At 36.1% G+C, this 19,616-nt stretch overlaps 1 protein-coding gene across 2 annotated transcripts in view; it reads left to right on the plus strand.

Moving 5' to 3' along the window:
- Positions 1-19,616, plus strand: part of ODAD2 (outer dynein arm docking complex subunit 2) — a 91,333-nt gene that overhangs the window by 41,115 nt on the left and 30,602 nt on the right. For both annotated transcript variants that reach the window (XM_075706126.1, XM_075706127.1), the window contains exon 16: positions 8,379-8,493. In XM_075706126.1, the coding sequence (XP_075562241.1) occupies positions 8,379-8,493 (115 nt within the window). The remainder of the gene's footprint in view (positions 1-8,378; positions 8,494-19,616) is intronic.

The following is a 19,616-nucleotide window of genomic DNA, read 5'->3' on the forward strand; positions in this document are numbered from 1 at the left end:
ATGACTCTATAATTCTATAAATAGTAACCTAAATTAGAGACAGTAATTCTAAAAGGAAATGTGCACATTTACTGTCATGAAGAATAATTTGAAAATTTTTAAAGTAGAGCATTATTTATATTTTATCTGTTTTGTCCCTCTCCATCATTCCTTTTATGAACTCAGACTTTTTTTTGATCCTTTTCTACCCTCTTATTCCTTTGCAAAATCAAAGAAAAAGACTGTGTTTTTACTGAAAGAGTTGCTGCTCTCTTTGGTTTTGTGATGTAGATTTGTACAGCTTACAAAGATCCTTGAGTTTTATGATTAAGTGTTCCAGTTAAATGTTGAGGTCGGCATTTACTGTGCTTACTGTTCCCTTACAGGGATATTTACCTCAAGATTCTCTGCATATTTCCCTCCTTATACATAAGAAAGGTTAGAAAGAGAGTTTTATTAAGCTCCTCCTGTTCTGATTTGCATAATTCACTTGATATTCATATAACAGTGCAGGAAATTCTTTTCCTGAATAGGGCTTTTGTTTTCATGCTTTGGCTGTCACCCAGTGGCAAAAGGCTAGATGGTACACAACTGTAAACATGGGTTGTATGAACAGTTAGCCACGTAGCATAAAAGTATACTTAAATGAAATCACTTTCATGACATATCTCACTGAAAATCAGCCTTTAGAGTAATATATTAACCTGACAGAGTTAACACTGTAAATCAATTGAGAAATTTAAATGCCAATAAATATAAATTGATATTTATAAAACCTCAGACATACTCCAGTGCTCAGGACTATCACTTGTAGTATCTAGTATGGATAGTTTCGTACTGGAATGTGGTCAGTATGAGCACCAAAAATAACACAAGTTGCTGCTAGAATTGTGATGAACAAAGTCCATCTTGGTTTTTAAGAAGGAGAGAGTACAGATGGCTTGGGACAAAAATTTTATGGAGTTTGTAAAGAGTGGACAACGGGATCAAATGTCAAATTCGGTTCATATGAAAAAATTCTCTACTGAAGGTTCTCAACTTTTAAAATGTTTTTAAAAATATTTCAAAACATTAACAAGTAAGCAAGATCTTAGATCAAGAGTAGTATATACTTTTTACTAGTACAAAAAAAACATTACACAGAAATCACTATTATTAGCAAGACTGTGACATGTACCTGATGTATTGTGCTATTTAGACTTCTAGTACTAGAAGAGATAATGCTGCTATCTTCTCCCAAGGTGTGATTCATACAGGTGTGGATAAGTTTGATACCAGTCCAGCAGAATACTTAAAACAATGCTTAGTTAAAACATTGACACCAGTGCAACTCACATGTTTAAATGATTTGCTTGGTTGAGTGCTCTGCTTCTTCTCACAGAGTTAAGATATTAGATTACAACCCCCACCCCCACCCCCAAAAAAAGAGGGACATCCATTCCTCTCCCTTCTCCTCCTCTCAGACCAGTAGAGCAGGAATTGAAATTGTAGCTCCTCATCAAAACTGCTCTCCTTTTTGGGAAGAGTAAGTCACCAAAGACATGAAGGATACATAGTCTGTATCATCATTTTGTTCCATTTACAGAATTTGGGACTAAACCAATAAGTAGTCTTGTTAGAAACAACTGTGGAGTTCATTCTCCTTCTGTAAACGTTTTCTGAAGTTCTTAACCAAAAGGACACATCTTAACAAGGATGTGGAGATGTGCTGTAGTGTGTTGACCTGGCTGGGGGCCAGCTGCCCACCAGCCCACTCTATTACTCCCCTCTTTAGCTGCACAGGGGAGAGAAAGTATAACGAAAGGCTCGTGGATTGAGATAAGGACAGGAAGATCACTCAGCAGTTACCATCACAGGAAAAAAGACTTGAGCTGGGGATATCAGTTTAATTTATTATCAATCAAATCAGAGTAGAGTAATGAGAAATAAAACCAAATCTTAAAACAGCTTCCTCCCACCCTTCTTTCTTCCTGGGCTTAACTTCATTCCTGATTTTCTCTACCTCCTCCCCCTGAGAAGCACAGGGGATGGGGAACGGGGGTTGCGGTGAGTTCATCACACACTCTCTGCCGCTCCTTCCTCCTCAGGGGAGGACTCCTCACACTCTTACCCTGCTCCACCATGGGATCCCTCCCACGGGAGACAGTCCTCCATGAACTTCTCCAATGTGGGTCCTTCCCACAGGCTACAGTTCTTCACGAACTGCTCCAGCGTGGGTCCCTCCCACGGGGTGCAGCCCTTCAGGAGCAGCCTGCTCCAGCGTGGGTCCCCCACGGGGTCACAAGCCCTGCCAGCAAACCTGCTCCAGCCTGGGCTCCTCTCTCTCCATGGGTCCACAGGTCCTGCCAGGAGTCTGCTCCAGCACGGGCTTCCCACGGGGTCACAGCCTCCTTTGGGCACATCCCCCTGCTGCGGCGTGGGCTCCTCCCCGGGTGCAGGTGGATCTCTGCTCCCCCGTGTGCCTCCATGGGCTGCAGGGGCACAGCTGCCTCACCAGGGGCTGCCCCAGGGGCTGCAGGGGAATCTCTGCTCTGGTACCTGGAGCACCTCCTCCCTGTCCTTCTTCACTGGCCTTGGTGTCTGCAGAGTTGTTCTGCTCACATATTCTCACTCCTCTCTCTGGCTGCAGTTGCGCAACTTTTTTTTCTGTTCTTAAGTATGTTATCCCAGAGGCACTACCACCATCACTGCTGGGCTCAGCCTTGGCCAGTGGTGGGTCTGTCTTGGACCTGGCTGGCATTGGCTCTGTTGGACATGGGGAAAGCTTCTGGCAGCTTCTCACAGAAGCCACCCCTGTAGCCCCCCCACTACCAAAATCTTGCCACGCAAACTCAATACGTGTGCCAAGATTGTGTTCTAGAAAGAAGCAAAGCAAAGCCACTTGTAGCCTGTAAGTATATACAGGTGATGAGAACTTCCTATTGCAGTTTGATACCTAGCTGTTTCTGGTCTTCCTGGTTCATCTGTCTGGGTCCCTATTACATTCCTTATTTCATAATCACTTATTCCTCAGAATGGCTTGACAGGTTCTAGGAGATCAGTTGTACTCTACTATTAGCTTTTCTCCTGGCAAATTTGGCTGGCAGGTCTTAAGGCTTGTTTTCTTTGTCATGTGGTACAGACAAGCACTGTTTAAAGAGTTACTGTTTTAGTCTGGCACTACAGAAATTCTGAAAACTATGATGATTTTTCTGGATTCTGCTATCACTGACTTCATATGTACTAGAAACCCAGAACAAAGTGGGAAAATTTAAAGGGAGTATCAAGCCCTCATAAGGATTGAGAATTTTTCAGATATATTCTTACATTTCATTAGCTGTTAACAAAGTGTGGATTAAAGACTAAATATTCAGTTGAGCAGTCTCCTATTTTGAATGTGGTTCTACTTGAAGCAGTAGATATGTGGAAACCATACAGACCAAGTGGAGCTCACATAGTTTCTGTGAATAATTTGAGGTTATGTACTGAAGAGGGTGGGATTAATATAAGAAATAAAAACCTGAGTGTTCTATGAAACAGTACAGTTAAGTTCTGAGGGAAATACTGTATATTTATCACATGTTCCATGGAGGAAACCTGCACTGACAAAGAGAGAAGGCTAGTAGATTGGCATAGGTGAATCTACAGCTTCTGTATGTCTTTTATATATTTTATCTCTGTCACGTTTCATAGCTGACACTTTAACTTCTACAACTACTGAGCGGAAGGTACAATAGTCTTACTTTTCTGCATCAAGCCTTTACTTTAAGGCAACTTCAAGAAATTCAGTGATTCTTATTGGCTCTATTGAGCTTTGTAAAATAAAGAATAGCAGCCAGCCTCTCTCACAGCAAAAAAATAAGTTGACTTTTCTTAAAAAAACTATGTGACTGAACTTCCTTGCTATTATGTGGACAACATGGAGCTGTTCTCCATACTCAGTCTGCTGCATGGCCACTGACAGAGATGCCGCCACACATCTTTTATGTACATTTGTCTTTTGGGGGAACTTTTTACAAGTCACTCTTTTTCTGTTACTAAAAACAGAGGACTAGTGCATATTCTTTAACTGCCACTAGATTTTCATTTGCCCTTTTCATTTGAAAACCTATAGAATTAATCTCTAGCATTCAAAACGGAGGGTTTAGAACCTTATAAACTAAAATGTACAATTATATTAGCCAAATAGATGGAGTTTGAGTCATTGGTATATAATACTATTTATCAAAGCAGTCCACAGCAACTAGTGAAAGTTTTAAGCAACATGCTAAATTGTGGTTTCAAAAAAGACAAGATTACATTCTGCCAGAATTAAACCCTGTAATCTTACCAGTGAGCACAATACAGAGTCAGTATAACTTTCTTTGTTTACATTTGTATTTGTGGTCTAAATTGGCAGGCAATTAAACTAGACTTCTCAAAAGTTCTGGCAAACAACACTAACAGAAAAAGATGATAGATATGACAAACAGATGTCTAGGCTGTGTGTATGCATGTGTGTTTAAGCAATACATGTTGAAGTTTCTACTGGAAATGTTCAATATTAAGTTTGAATTTGAAAGAGAAGTACTATTTCAGATTAGCAGCTTTGCTCGTTTCAGATATATAAAAAAATCCTAAAGGAAATTTCTAGAATTGTAACCCACATCTTGCACAGACATCTCATGATGTTCAGTGATGTCATGATATCAAGGTTTTTAAATGAAATAATGTGAAAAGTCTTTATTAAACAACTGTTGATTGTAAACAGCCAACAAAAGTCATTAAAAAAAAATCATCTTGTTAAATTATCTGCACTGGTCAAATAGCAAACACCAATTCACTGTAACCTGAGATTTCCCAGAGGCTGTCCTAGACACTCCAGTAATCTCTGAATGTATTTAATTGCATTAAAATGATTTGCCCATAAGACACATTCTATATACACCATATGTCAGCTGTTCTGTGTGGGAACCAGGAAGATGTTTTGCTCATACACCTTGCAGTTGGCCTTTTTGTAGGAGTGATGTCAGCTGCATACCCCTTCATCTCTGCTCTAATCATGTCTGGCCAGCACAGGAGTGCCTGACAGGAGGGCCTCTTCACTACAGCTATTTCCAACTGCCAATACAACTACTTTTGGTTATTTTAAGGAGCAGAATAATTTACACCTTGTTCTAAAATGTGGCATAGAGCTTTGAATCAGAAGAGGTGGCCGCTGGCCATCTTGGTCCAGGTTTATTGTGAGATGCCTCTGCTATGTTAAAGTATAGAGCAACAATAGTTCAGAATCTGGGCTCTTGCTTCTGAACTCTGCATATTTATATATTGTTATGTACTTATAGTGAAGCACCAGAAGGCAATTACCTATAATAAAGGTAATTTTTCTACTTTAGGTGACTAGATTAAGATTAAGATTTTGACTATTAATAGTGTTCTATACATTAGATACATTACATACATGTAGTTCAGCTATTCTATAAAGCAGTTAAATATTTGAACTTTAAAGTATTAAGAGTTTTGATAGCAACTAAATAAATTATTTCAGCTTTTATGGGATTCCCTTCAGCTTTCAAAGGAAATGTTCTGCATCTTTATTAAAAGAACTGTCCTTTAACATCCTGTGAGTGGTTAATACCGGTTTAACTGTAGTTTAATTTTATCATCATAATGTCAACAAATTATTATGTCATTTAAGTGACTGTAACCACAGAGTGACTAATGTACTAGCTATGGATGAATACAGAATTGAATGCCAACCAAAGTAAATTTTAAGGTACGTTTGCTTGTATTTATTGTGGTAAGTACCTTTATTACAGCATCCTGCTAATAATGTTCTAATAAATTTTGGGAAGAAAATTAGATACAAAATCTATATACAGAAGCAAATCAGAATATTGTTTAGTGTAATGCCATCAGAGCTGAAATTTTCAAGATTACAGGTCTGATTTCCCATCTCTTTCTTTGCTTATTTGTAAAGAAACTCTATTTTTGTCCACTTTGAAAAGGAATTTTCACATAGAAAGGAAACTAATGTCTAAGCACTTTTATAGAGGGAACATTTTTCAGGGCCATTTATTTTAGTGTTCCCTTTGCTTTTATAGCAGATATGTTCGTTTATCACCCAGTTTCTTCATCTGCTACATTGTACAGCGAAACCATAGAAAGATAAAAAATTGAACTGAGAAAGGATTAGTCATTTGTTTAGCAATGCTTTCTTTAATTGGTAAATATACGTTCTCAGCAAGATGAAAATAAAAGGGTTTGTGCTTGTATGGTGATTACACAATGATAATTCTTCCAGTATGAGAATTTAAGAGCATTGTTCTGGTATGTAGAGTTCTTTTCATTTGAGTTAATCTGGTGTAATTGAGAGAAAGCAGTAATCGGTGATGAAGAATGTACTTTGGAGATTTTTTGTTTTGTCTGTAATGTTTTTTAGTTTGATTTTATACATGTTGAATGGACAGAGGACTACACTTTCAGATATTCTGAGCTGTTCTGTTGGGTGTAAGACAACTGGTCCTTCTGGTCTTCAAGCAAAAGGCAAAACTCTTCTTTAGAAAATGAACCACAGAGTGAGGCTAGTTTACCTTGAAAAGCTGAAGAGAAGACAAGAAAACTGAAAAGAAAATGAAAGTAAACTTTAAATTGAAAAGGAAGCTTTCAAAAAAATAGAAAGGAAAGATAAATCAGCGTAGAGGTTGTTTTTTTAAGTGTGGTGGAAAAAGCTGAGCTCAGTGTTTGGCTTCTATCTCTTGATTTTTATATACTGGTTGGAGCTGGGTCATTTATATTTAGCCCCTCTTGGGAGGAAGTAGCTCATGTTGGTAAATGGTCAGTACTCTGCTTGACTAGAAGAAAGATTCATGGGTTCTTTTTTAATTAATTCCAATTTAAGAAAAAATTCCTTGTGCTTTCTGAAATGACAGGGAAGTAATGTTAAAATTGCTTAAAAGTGTTGGGAGTTTGGAGGGATTTAAAAGCTTGTTTTGAAGATTTTACTTGTCATCCTTACTTTGTTGAACATATATATGTAATTGTGTAGTTTGTGATCATGCTATTTTATTTTGATGCATTAAGATTTCTGAATTTGTCCTTTGAATGATGATCCTCTTGCAGTTGATTTGGAGCTGAGTATGTAAAATAAGCTGTATTAAAATTAACATATCTTAAATAATGTGTACTATCTCTACCATAGCTTTGTGCAAAAAAATGTTACTTTGAAAAACATGGTTGTTTAACCAGTTTGCATACAAGCATTATGAATAAAATCCTTGGCTATTTTAGACAGAGTTTGTGTCCTTAATTATTTTTTCTGCTTCAAATGATGGTAGGATTACATACAAAGCTGATTTTATAGTTAGTTTAAAAATTTCATGGCAAACCTATATATCATGAACACAAATGAGATGTTTTATATGATGTTTTTAAGCACAATCTGTATTTTAATTTCTCTTGCATTTACAAGTGAAGATGTAGACTGATTTTATACAATTGAATTTTTACTTTTGAGGTTAGAAAATGAAGGTATATTTGCTTTTCTTTATCTTCAGATCATCTGCTTTGGGTTTAACATATCTTTTGGAAAAAAAAGCATGTTTGTAAAGGCTATTAAGTTTTGTTTGACCTTCCTTTCCATTTAAGGTATTCACTGGACCCTAATGTGAAGTTATGATCCCCAAGCCTGATTGATATGTAAACATAACACAGATGGTGTAGAGATGATTCTGATGATAATTCAGTTTTCAGCTAGTCACGAAGATACTTTGATTACAGTGTGTTTAAGTAATTGCAACATAGTGTTCAGTGTTAGTCTCGTTGGTAAGGAACACATGGGAAACAAGTTACACGTTATTCATGCTCAACAAAGGATGTACTGTGGTGTGACCATTTTAATTTCTAATGCTAGATTAGAAACATAGTATTTTAAAATATGTCATAGAGCAAGGTAAATACATTAAGCATAGGCTGAATAAAAAGTTAAGTACATCGTTTTGGGCATAAATATTTGTTTTGGAAAGTATTTGTTACTATATGAAAGAAGCCAGTATGCTTGAATTCAGATTTCGCTTTGCATGCAGATCATTAAAAAGTCACATGCCTGTTTTCACGTTTATATGAGTTCTGGTTATAATGTAGTTTATTTTACTTTATCTTCTATAAGCATTTTGAATGATTTTGAATGAGAAAAAAGTTAACAGCACTTTACATCATTTGTTCACACCCATCTGCTATAGTAAGCAATGTTTACTGACTATGCTGATGGCGATCAGCTGACAATTAAATATGAGCACTTACATGAAGCAAAACAGTATATTAAAGAAAATCATACCAATATTTATTAAAGCAGTGTTCCAAACAAACTGATACAATCTAAAATTTAACATTGTCTACTCCATAATTAATTATCTCTTTTTTTTGGTCTGTTTCTGCAATAGGATAATTGACCGTCTAGATGGAGTTCGTTTGTTATGGTCATTGTTGAAAAATCCTAATCCAGACGTTCAAGCAAGTGCAGCTTGGGCTATTTGTCCTTGCATTGAAAATGCTAAGGTAAGAAAATATTTAAAGTAACAGTTTTGTTACATATATACTCACATATAATTTTTATATTTGGATGATTTCCAGCAATACTTAACTGTTTGCTACTTACGCTCTCTTTATTTCATTCTCTTAACTGCTTAAAACAGTTAAAGTATTCACTTTTCAAAAGTGAATAGTCCTCCATCTAGCACTCATTATACATTCTGTTTTGCCTTTACAGTGCTTACTGTATTTGGAAAATATATTTTAATAACTTATCAGGACCTAAACTTCCTGTTCCCAAATAAAGCATGCTGAAAATCTGACAATGCTGAAAACAGAAAGCTTCTACTCACAGGCTTTGAATAGCACAGGTAGTTGTAGTTGTTCTCCACTATGAGGTACTTCAGCTATGTTCTCAAGAGACCATCATTTGGTTTCAGAGCATATTTCAGACTCTGTGCCAATGTAATCCTTAGATTTTCTGCTCAGACTGCCAACAAAAAGTGCCAGTTGTGAATAGTGGTTGTTGTGCAGGTCAGTTGTACACAGAAGACTGAGCTATTCATTAATTTCATGTCAGTTTCCAAATAGAGATAAAATGGTGAGTTTAAGCTGTAAGTCATCTTCAGTGAATTCTTACCACTGACCTCTGGTAAAATAAATGGGGACAGTTTTGTTTCCCATTAGAAGTTTCCTGGAATACTATGTAGACTTTTATCCTTAATCCTTGTACAGTAATATATTCCATTTCTATTTACCACCATATTTAATGCAGCTTTTGTATCTTCTATCTACTGTACCACAAATATATATCCTTCTACATATCATTTGAGATCCTGACTATGTAAAGAACGGAAATTCCTTCAAAGTGCTAGATATCCTTAGCGTCCTTTGCAGGTAGTGTTTCCTTTTTGAAACTGAGCACTGTATGGTTGCTACTAATTTATATAGATGGATGGATGTAGATACAGATATATGGATGAAAGTATTGTGAGAACATTTGATCTTGATTTTTATAACTTAAGCATTTTCTGTTTCTTCACAATGATTTCTACAATGGCAGCTTGCTTGCCATTTTTCAAGCGTACTGGTTATTCTGAATTATCATTCCATCTTTTTTTGAAACATATACACTCTAGTATAATAAAGTTTTTTGTTACCTAATAATGGTGTGTATACATGTCTCATCTGTCAAGATACGACTATACATGCCTCTCTCTTGAACAATATTGCTATAACTGAATGTTAAAATACTACTTTATCTCAGAACTGGGGTAATTCTTATTATGTGTAAGACTCTGCAACCTGTAGTGCCAGAGTAGAACTCCACATTGCTAGAGCTTCCACTAAAAGATTCAGAAACTAAGGGGATTGATGGCAGCTACTGAAATTATAGACTACATGGATTTTTTTCTTGTTTTTTTTCCCCTGGGTATTTGATGAGTGTAAGCTATGTACATCCTTAGTGTAGCCATCCTCCTTTCATCTCTCTTGGCTGCCTGCCCAAATGCTAATCTGTGACCCCACAAAGAGTTCTTTGTGTGAGACTGAGGCAGAGTGGCACACTGAAACAAACCTACCAATAATACCCTTTCCTCTGACACTGAATGGAAAGAAATATGTATAAAGCAGCAATTATAGCCACACTGTGGAAGTACAGTAACTATGTCTATCTGAACAAAATTTTGATGTTTTTATTCAAAGTTAATAATATTCAACAATTTACATGATCTTCTAAGAAGCACAGTTTGGTTTATGCAGTGCTTGATTCAAAAGCAGTAATAAGTATATGACTTTAAAAGGGTTATGTGCATTCTGGCTTTTCCAAGCCTGTGCTTGGGACTGCAAACCATGTTTCAAATAGCTGTGAGCTTGGAATCAGGATTTGTTTTCTTTTTCTGTTCTTTTGTAGAAGCTGTAGTGGTTCTCTTCTGTAGTGTGGAGGTTCATAGATGAAATAGAACTTGTTAATAGTATCAGAAACAAATTTTTATAACAATGTACTGCAGCATCCATTTTTCTGCACAGACATTTTCTGTAATGTTCTTAAAGGTTATTTTAAATTTTATTTATAAAATCTTAGAAGCTAATCTATCATACTTATAGGGCTGTTATTGTCATAGTGTGTGAGTACATGATTCTCTCTCATGCAATCCACTCTCCTCATAATCTAAGTATGGAAAGTCTACCATTTCTGTTTTACCATTAGGCGCATAAGAGTCACAAAAGGCCAAGCCTTGAATTCTCAAGATGTTTAGGTGCTAGCCAGTTTTGAGCTTTTGGGACTAACTGGTTTGCTTGCTGTTAGTCAGGAGGTTAATTGCAAAGGGAGCAGAATCCAAGTTCCCGTAACCCTAGATTATGTATGTCGACAGTTAGATTATGGTAGCTGGTTCAGAGTACTTCCCATAGAATAGAATTTTATCAGTAAGATACAGCTAAGTGATATTGTCAGAGCAATATGATATAGGTCAGTGATACTTGGTCCATGCCATATCTAAGAGTTTTTAAATAGAGGATATAAATTGTACACTGTAGTACATAAACTGTTACAGGTCTGACAGCCGTAATATTGATTTGGTATCGGTCATCACTTCTGTACGTCACCATTAGTTCTAAATATTTGTATCCATAAGAATTTCTTGTAGAGTGAAGATCTTACAGGTAAGCTGGCAGTGATATAACTTGGGTGGTAAAACTCTCCTGAGAAAGTATGCATAGCACCTGTGAGTGCTACTTGTGAGTCTTAGACAAATATCTTACGATTTTGGATAAATTAGTTCATACATTTCTTTAAAATATAAGACTTAAAGAGACAGGAATGTAATGTATTCAAAGGAATTACCTTAATGGAAGCAGATTCTTATTAACTAGCTCCTTACCTCCAAAAGGAAAAGTTACTACTGCAGGGACGTTGGTAATGACAAAGTGTAAGCGCACCATCCAAGAAACACAAATGATTATGAAAAATGGCTAAGAAAAGTCTACTCAACTCTGTTGATGTTGGAACGTCAATATTTGGTTATGATGCTTTTTTGAAAAACAGTATTTATAGTGTTCTCCCAATGTACATCGGCCCAAACAGAAAAATTTAGAGAAACTCTACAAAGATGTTATTTGGGCTATTATAAAATTCATCCAAAGGCATTGTGCCAATAACAGGAACACTGCCAGTGTGAGTTTGTATGAAAATACCTATTTCCTCACACAGTAACCTTTAAATAGTATGTCTTGAAATTTAAAAAAAAAAAAAAGTTACAGAGGTTGTTTTCTGTCTGCATATTTAGTAGAGTTTTGTGTGCAAACATTAGAGTAGGAATGGTAATGTCAGGCCTCATCCTTTCTTCTATCCTTTATCTGTGCGTGTGTATCAGCTTTCAACTTTCAAAGTTTCAGTTTTAGCCTTTGTTATAGCTACAACTATGAAGGCTATGTACAAAGTCTGTCAAAATAAGTAAACAGTTTGAGTCTGGACATTTGAGGGAAGAGAGGGGGAAAGTTACTCTATTTTCTTGAAATGTTCTTGTAAAATGACATCTCACACTTTTCTGATAAAGCGTGATTTTTCTCCCGCAAAGTCATTGCATCCCTTTCAGCTCTGCAGTGGAATTTCATGGGTGTGATGAAGGATGACTAGCCATCTAAAGTTGTCTGTGTATTTCCTATATATGGGGAAAGAGAATGTCCATGCTGACACAAAAAAAACGCAAATCAAAACTAAATCAGTTTTAAGAGGGAAGGGTCATGAGATGGGTATGTGTGAAGGTCAAGTACCCTTCGCTCTTGCAAAAGTATTATGTGCTGAGGAGGTGACCTCTGCTGGAGCCAGCAGTCTGGAGTTAACCTGTGGGTGGAAAATATGCTGCTGCTGACCCATGCTATTTAGGATTCTTACATAGATTTTGCTTGTTATGGAAATTTTAATGTAACCATATGTATAAAACCACAGAGAACATTTTCTTTACTAAAAGTAACAAAGAAAGGTAGTTGAACTTGGAAATTCTTCCAATATTTAACAAATAAAATTATTTGCTGTTTTAAATCAATTAAGATGCTTTGTTTACACATTTTACTAGTTTAAAACTGTAGTATATAAAGATCAGTCATGCCCCATAATGCACAGTTGTTCTTTTGTTTTATATTTTAAAAATTTTACTTAAGTAGTACCAATACATTTTTGTTTACTTACCATTCTTTGGTTAAACCTATAATGTCAAATTCCCTGCTTGAGTATGTACAGCATTTTCCAGTTTCTTTGTTTTCCTTGCTATGCTTTTTGCAATTCTATACAGAAACCTTGGCAGTTCAGACTTACTGCTCTTTCCATTTTCCTATTTGTTTTCTCTAGACATTATCATTTTTATCATAAATCATACCTACTTCTCTATATTTGATCTCACTTTTATGCAGTTTTTAATCCCTGATATCCCTGATAGACTTTCCAACTTTTAAGCATTTGCTATGAACTAAACTTCAAGAGAGTACTATGAGAGAGACAAAAAGGAATTTTTTGTTTGCTCCTCAGGCCTTCCAGAGCACCAGGGTCCTTGGAGATTTAGGTAGCCCAGGAAGTTAGACCTGACTTGGTGAATCCATAGCTGACTGCCATGCTTGCCAAGGTGCATGCAGAACCAGCCTATCCAATGACTCTTGACACAGGCTGCCTAGAAGTGTAGTGAACCAACCATCATGAGGAGTTTGGGCCTCCTATAGATATGTTACCCTAGAGATCCTGAATGGACTGCCATAAATTGCCCTGAGGTCCTTAATGCCTACAAATATAGGAGTCCAGTTCCTGTAAAACACATAACCTGGAAGCTGGGAAGCAAAGGGAAGCTAAGAGCATAACCCATATCTCCTTCATTGGGGAGCCTCAGGTCCTAAGTTGCATGCAAAGCAGCTGCCTGAGACATTGAGACCATAAGAAGCCAAAAAGCTTAGGAGCTCCTGGAGACCTGGCTTTCCAGCTGTTTGGCAGCCCATCGGGCAAGAAGTCAGGGATTCTGTGAAAACCAGAAGCCAAGCAGCCTGGCAGGCAACTCACCAGCCATCTGGCTGACAAGAGAAAAGATGAAGAGGCACGTTGGTAATTTAGCCTGCCTTTCTGCCTGGTTTCTGTCAAAACTTTTCAAGAAGTCGTCATGTTCGTATGGAAGGTTTTGGTTCCATTCCATTAGCATTTTCTGATGGAATACTGTTCCACTGGAAAATATTTGACCAGCTTCCCTTGTAACTTAGTTTATAATAACTACACATGCTAGTCAACAGCTTGTCATGTAGCTTCTGTACTTTTAAATTAGACTTGCTAATTGGATTTTAAAAATCTATAAAAAGTTTAAACCCCATCCTCACATTTTTTCTTTTTCATCTCTTCTTTGGTTTTCCTTCTTGTCCATCTCACTTTTTTCCTTTCTTTACTCTCTCACTTGCCATGTGGGACTTCCATAGATTTTAAGGCAAGAAAAGAGCATGGAGATCATTGTGTCTGATTTGCTGCATAATATAAACCAGAAAATTTCAAGCAATCACTTTATCTAGCGCAGAAGCTTTTGATTGAACTATAACATATTTTATACTTCATGCTTGTTGTTCAGATTCTCAGTGGTCTGTAATGGTAAGTGGTACAATATGATATGATTGCCTTCTCATATACCACTCTAACTTATGGAACCATGCCAGAGTTGCAAAGACACGAACAATAATTGTTGTAACAATTTATTAGTTTGTGTTGTCACTGCATTGATTTGTTTACCTAGACTGTCCTCAGAACATTCCAATATTGCTGTCTTGCATCTCTGCAATATTAAACCGTATATTAGTGATGACTATCTCATAAACATATTAATAATTATAAGAAGTTTGCTTAGACACTTATTTGGATTCAATTCAATCCAAAACCAATGGAAACAATGTCTAGTTTTTCCAGTTATTCAATGTTATCTGTTTCTCATACTTCCATTATTAAAATGCTTTTCAAAATAATCTAAAGCAAATCATGATGCTTTCTGTACTGTTGCCTCAAAGGACTTTGATATTAGTAGTTTCACTGCTTCTGTGAGAAAAATTAGGATTTTGGCATTTACCCAGGATTGAACTTCAGTGAAAGTTGTGAGGAGGGGGAGGAAGAGTAGGTGTAGTCCACCAGACTGAAAAGTAAGGAAAACAATAGACAAAAGGACTACTAGAAGTTGCATGTGTGACTGTGTAGACTTTTTTTTTTTTCCCCACCATCTTTTAGAGAACATGCATTGCGTGCTTTCTTGGGCTGTACACTTGGCTAATGGACTTTGCTTTTGTTTCTTGAAACTATCAATAGCAATATACTTGCCAAATATTTAACTGTGTGATGATCAAATCCCTGAAGAGCCAGGAGTAAGGAATTCTGCTCTTCCAGGCTACAGAGTAGCATCGAAGCCATGCTAAAGCTACTCTGCTTTGCTGCTATGGCTTTAGCTGCTTCAGTGAGGTGCAGCGGACAAGCAAATCCATGTTGATTGTCTGCTGTTGTTTTCCCAGCACATTGCATTGAGTTGTTTAATAAGGAAAATGAATAGAAACTCCATTATACAAATTGTGTGTTTCCCTTTTTCACTAAACAGCTATACTATAGAACTTTATGTGTTGCATTTCTTTATTTTGCATTTTAAATTGGGTTGTGCATTAGGATGATAAGTTATTCATTTGGCAATAGGGCATGGAAATGGACAGCTTCCTTCATTAAAGAAAAGGTAGTTTAAAGATGACTGTTGATAACTAAAGTTTATTTTCACAGCCACACCATCACTTTTTTGGGCAAAAGCAATTCAATTTGACAAATTAGCTTTGACACCTTAAGCTTTTTAAGATTTTCTAAGGGTGAAGTACTACTTGTTTTTAGTGGAGAAACTTTTATCTTTCCAGTGGAGTATTTTTAAAGATAAACACAATGTGTTTTTGTAATACAGTGTTTAGCTTTAAGTCTTTCAAATAAAGAAATCAGTATTCACTTTGGAAGAAATAAGAAAGGAGTTCAGTTACAAAAGAATTCAGTAGTTCTTTTAGAAGAACTGTATGTCTCAACTTAAGGCTGATGAACTTTATTTACTTAATGAAAATAACCACGAAAAAGCATATGATATGACAACAAGAGATCTCAAAAATCCCAAATGTTCTCCTTGTATAAATACTGCAAAGATCAAGTGATTTTTCCAAATTTGTCTTTCTGCAAATATTGTAATGCATTCTGCTCCTAATTAAAAAAAAATGTGTAAAGCTCGTCTATCTCACATTGGCAGAAGCTAATGTAGAAATAAGTGAAAAGGGAAAGTTAACTAAATTTGGTAAATAGTCATGCAGTTCAACAAGACAAAAATATGTGATTAAAGAGTAGCAGGATGAGGCTTTTGTTAGCACAGCAGGTAACTTTGCTGGCCTCAGCATCTACACCAGATAGTTTGGGGTTTTTTTACTGCTTGAGATTGCAAGCTCCTGCCTTTGAATCCAGTTTTGAAATAATATTTATCATACTTTCAGAGGATAAAAACTTTGCTGCCCACTAGTTAGAAGATGTGGTCATGTGAAGTCATGAAAAATCCTGTTATCTCTTCCCATCTTCTTCAGCCACTTAAAATGTAGTGTAGCAATCTATGTTTCTTCATATCTGTCACCTCAGGTTAAATATTACACTAAAAATTATAATAATTATGAAGATTTAAAATGAAGATATTTCCTGTTAATACAGTAAAACATTCTAGCTCCCCTTCCCCTAATTTTTTTAAGCATTTTTATTGCTTCTTTAAATATGTTTGTGTTTGGCCTCTTACTTTGTTCACCTTAGGAAATATTATTGTTAAAACAAAAGTGTTTAACCTATCATTAACACATACAATCAGATGTATATCTATTACATAGCTATTATTATAGATAATAAAATTATCTATTTTATTGCTTATCGGTGGGAGTGATTTTATCAATATTTTTATCTATAAAGGCTGTTTCTTAGGCTTTACTCTTACCATAACATTTTTTTTCCTGCCTAACTCAAGCTGAGTAGCCTTGTTAAGACAACTAAGAAGTAAGGGTTTGTCACAACAGGTAAGGGGGGGAGTAAATTACCTAAATTCACTTAAATGCATTCTTCTTTTCTTTCAAGTTGTTTTTTGTATAACCATATCCTAAGATGTTCTGTACACTTTTCAAAATACTCGGTTTGTTGAATAACTTCATGTGTAACATTAAAGAAAGTAAATGTAGTTTAATGGCTATATTAATAAGTTAGATTTTGCAGTATGTAAATACTGAAGTATAAATGTAGTCGTGGGCTGGAAATGGGACACTTTCCACTTCAAGTTCAATATCAAAATCATGTTATTATGCAATAGTAAACTACCCAGATTTTGAAACCATGACATTTACATTTCTACAGTGAAGTTTAAGGACTACAGGTACATATGAAAGCTTATCACACACTAATAGCTGGAAATGACAAACCCTTTGGGTTAAGTCTCACAAAGAAAGTTGTGTGTTGGTTCATTTAGAAGGTGGAACATAAAGATTTGTGAAGCAAAAAAGATTTCCAAAGACATGTTATATATGATTTGTCTTCTGTTACAAAAATAAGTATAGATGAAAATGCCCGAGAGTATTTGGAAACTAAAATCACAGAAATTACTTTAGACTTTATAGTGTGAACAGCTATCTGATCATTAATACAAGTATACTCAAAGAACATAGATTCAAAGGAATTAAATCCAGACCTCTGCAATCACAGGCACAACTTAATATAATTTCTTCTTTAAATATCTTTAAAGTATGGCAATTGTATATAATAAACACACATCTTTCAGTAAAAAAAAAAAAAGTAGAAATTTACTGTACAGTGCGAGTGTGTGGTTTTGCTAAATGATACCAAAAAGATTGCATTTGTTTTTTAAATTGATTTGGAAAGAAAAAAGGTCTTGTAAGTAACATAATAGAATTTAAAGCTCTCATTTCCATCCTTCTTTCTGCTCATTGTTCTTCAAATTTCTTGCTTCTTTACTTTTCTCTTTGTCTTGCACAGACCACCAGACTACACCCACAATCACATTTGGGAAACTTTCCTGACATGTGGTTTCTGCAGTTTCCCTCTGCTTTTCATCACTGGGAGAAGGTTCTGTCCTTGTGTTCAGCTGGTTTCACAGACGATTATTGAATCTCTTTTCTTTTACTTACTGCTGGATTGTTTATATATTATTCCATCAGTTTAATTGGACCATGCTCCTTTACAAAATGTGGAAAGTATAAGCTTGTCAGAAGAGAAATTTAACAAGTAGGATTATAATCACCTGGAAAGAAAATATGTACCGGTAGGAAAATAGAAAATGTACATATTAGTTTATTAAGATGGAATACAAATTATCTTACCTCTTCATGAAGTACATTTCAAGAGCATGATGATAATACACAGATATCTGAACCATGCAAAAAAGCAGAATCATTTTCATGTGTAGCAGGGCCCCTTTCAAATCTTAGACACTTTTACTATAGAGTTCACCTGTTGAACAGAAGCCTTTCTCATTTGTTGAGCCAATATTTAGACACAAGGTAATGCACACTTCTGTAGTAAGTTTCAATGAACTGAAGTTAATGTAAAATATCTCATTTTCTTTCCTTCTCCTGTGTCTGCTCATTTAGCTGTCTAGCCCTCTAATACATACAGGTAAGAAATTTCTGTGTAGAAATCTTTCTCTGCAACCCATTATCTACTGCCTTTGGTCAAATTTTAAAATCTCAAGACAGGCATGAAAACTGATATCACAAAATATTGTTTTTATTCAGGTGATTGTAGATGCATTTACATTGTGGTACATATACACTAGCAATGATAGAGAAACTTTTATGCTAGCATATCCATAGGAAACACGCTGTAACCCACCTCCCTTTACATGCAGCTCACATGGTAACAGAAGTGGCAGAGCACTGCCCTTCCTTGTCTGTTTCTCTCAGCTGCTTTTCTGAGTCACAAACCTTTATTGTCCTTCTTCTGCATAAACATTTAGATCCTCTTTTGGCTTCTGTGAGGACCTCTGTTATTTGTTCATTCTGGGTTTTTTAGGACTTCAGCACGAAGTTTGCTCTTGGATACCACCCTTTTTCCACATGCTGTGGCTTCTGGTTTTGACTCTCACAGTATATGGCTTTAACCTCTCTCTTCCAGTCCGAAGAATTGCACCGCCTGTGGTGGAAAATGTTTCGTTCCTGATGGGCCTACCCACTGCTTTTGCTTTCTGTGAGAAGGAAACATCACAGCTAAGAGTTCTGTTTGGCATTTGGACCCAGAACTAAAAAAGATGAACTGCAGCATCCTCTGGAGTTTTTATTTACCAAGTCCATGAGCAATTTGATGGATTTGCTCAGCAAAGCTAACAGAATACAATTGGACCCTACTGTGTTCATAAATCAGCCCCCCAAAAGAACTAAATATAATCAAAACCATTCTTGGTCTCAGGGTCACTCCCTAGCCCTAGGAAGGTTCATACCATCCATGCTTGCACTTTCATGAAGTCCTAAGACCTTTCAGTCCAAAAAGCTTTCAGGAGAGTGTCTGGTAGTTTTTACTAAAAATTCTCCTGTTGGCCTGTTGAAGGAAGTGAACGAAAGAAATTCCACTTGCAGACCTTTCTTTCCATCTCTGCACAATTACCATCGCTGAGGTGCATAGGCTAAAATTTCTTCTACAAAGTTACTGCTGACCATTTGGCCAGTCACTTTTACTCTCTTTCCAGTGTAATAACAGTTTGGCACCAGGCCATCCAATGCCAACTGCAGATGTGCCACCACGATGTCACCAAGAATCTCGTCTGACCTATTTTCAGTTCCTATTTTCAATACCCTTTGTGAAGGGTATTTGGGTACTAATGGCATACTTTTACTAAATAGTTCCATAAAAATTAGATGACTGTCAAAAAACACCTGAAGTTCTTGCCCACAGTGGTTTCTGACCTGTATCTATTTTGTAATCAATAGTTCATTTGCTTTTCTTAAGTTCTATATTTCTACAGAAATCCTTAAGTTATCCATAATTAAATCATTTGCCAGTTTCTGTATTCATTGGACAAAGAACTTTAAAAGAACTACTCAGCTTTCCAGATCCACATCTGAAAGGCTGAAAATCTAACAAAAAAATGTTG

Source organism: Pelecanus crispus, chromosome 2 (assembly GCF_030463565.1).
Source record: "Pelecanus crispus isolate bPelCri1 chromosome 2, bPelCri1.pri, whole genome shotgun sequence".
In the NCBI taxonomy this organism is placed as follows: domain Eukaryota; kingdom Metazoa; phylum Chordata; class Aves; order Pelecaniformes; family Pelecanidae; genus Pelecanus; species Pelecanus crispus.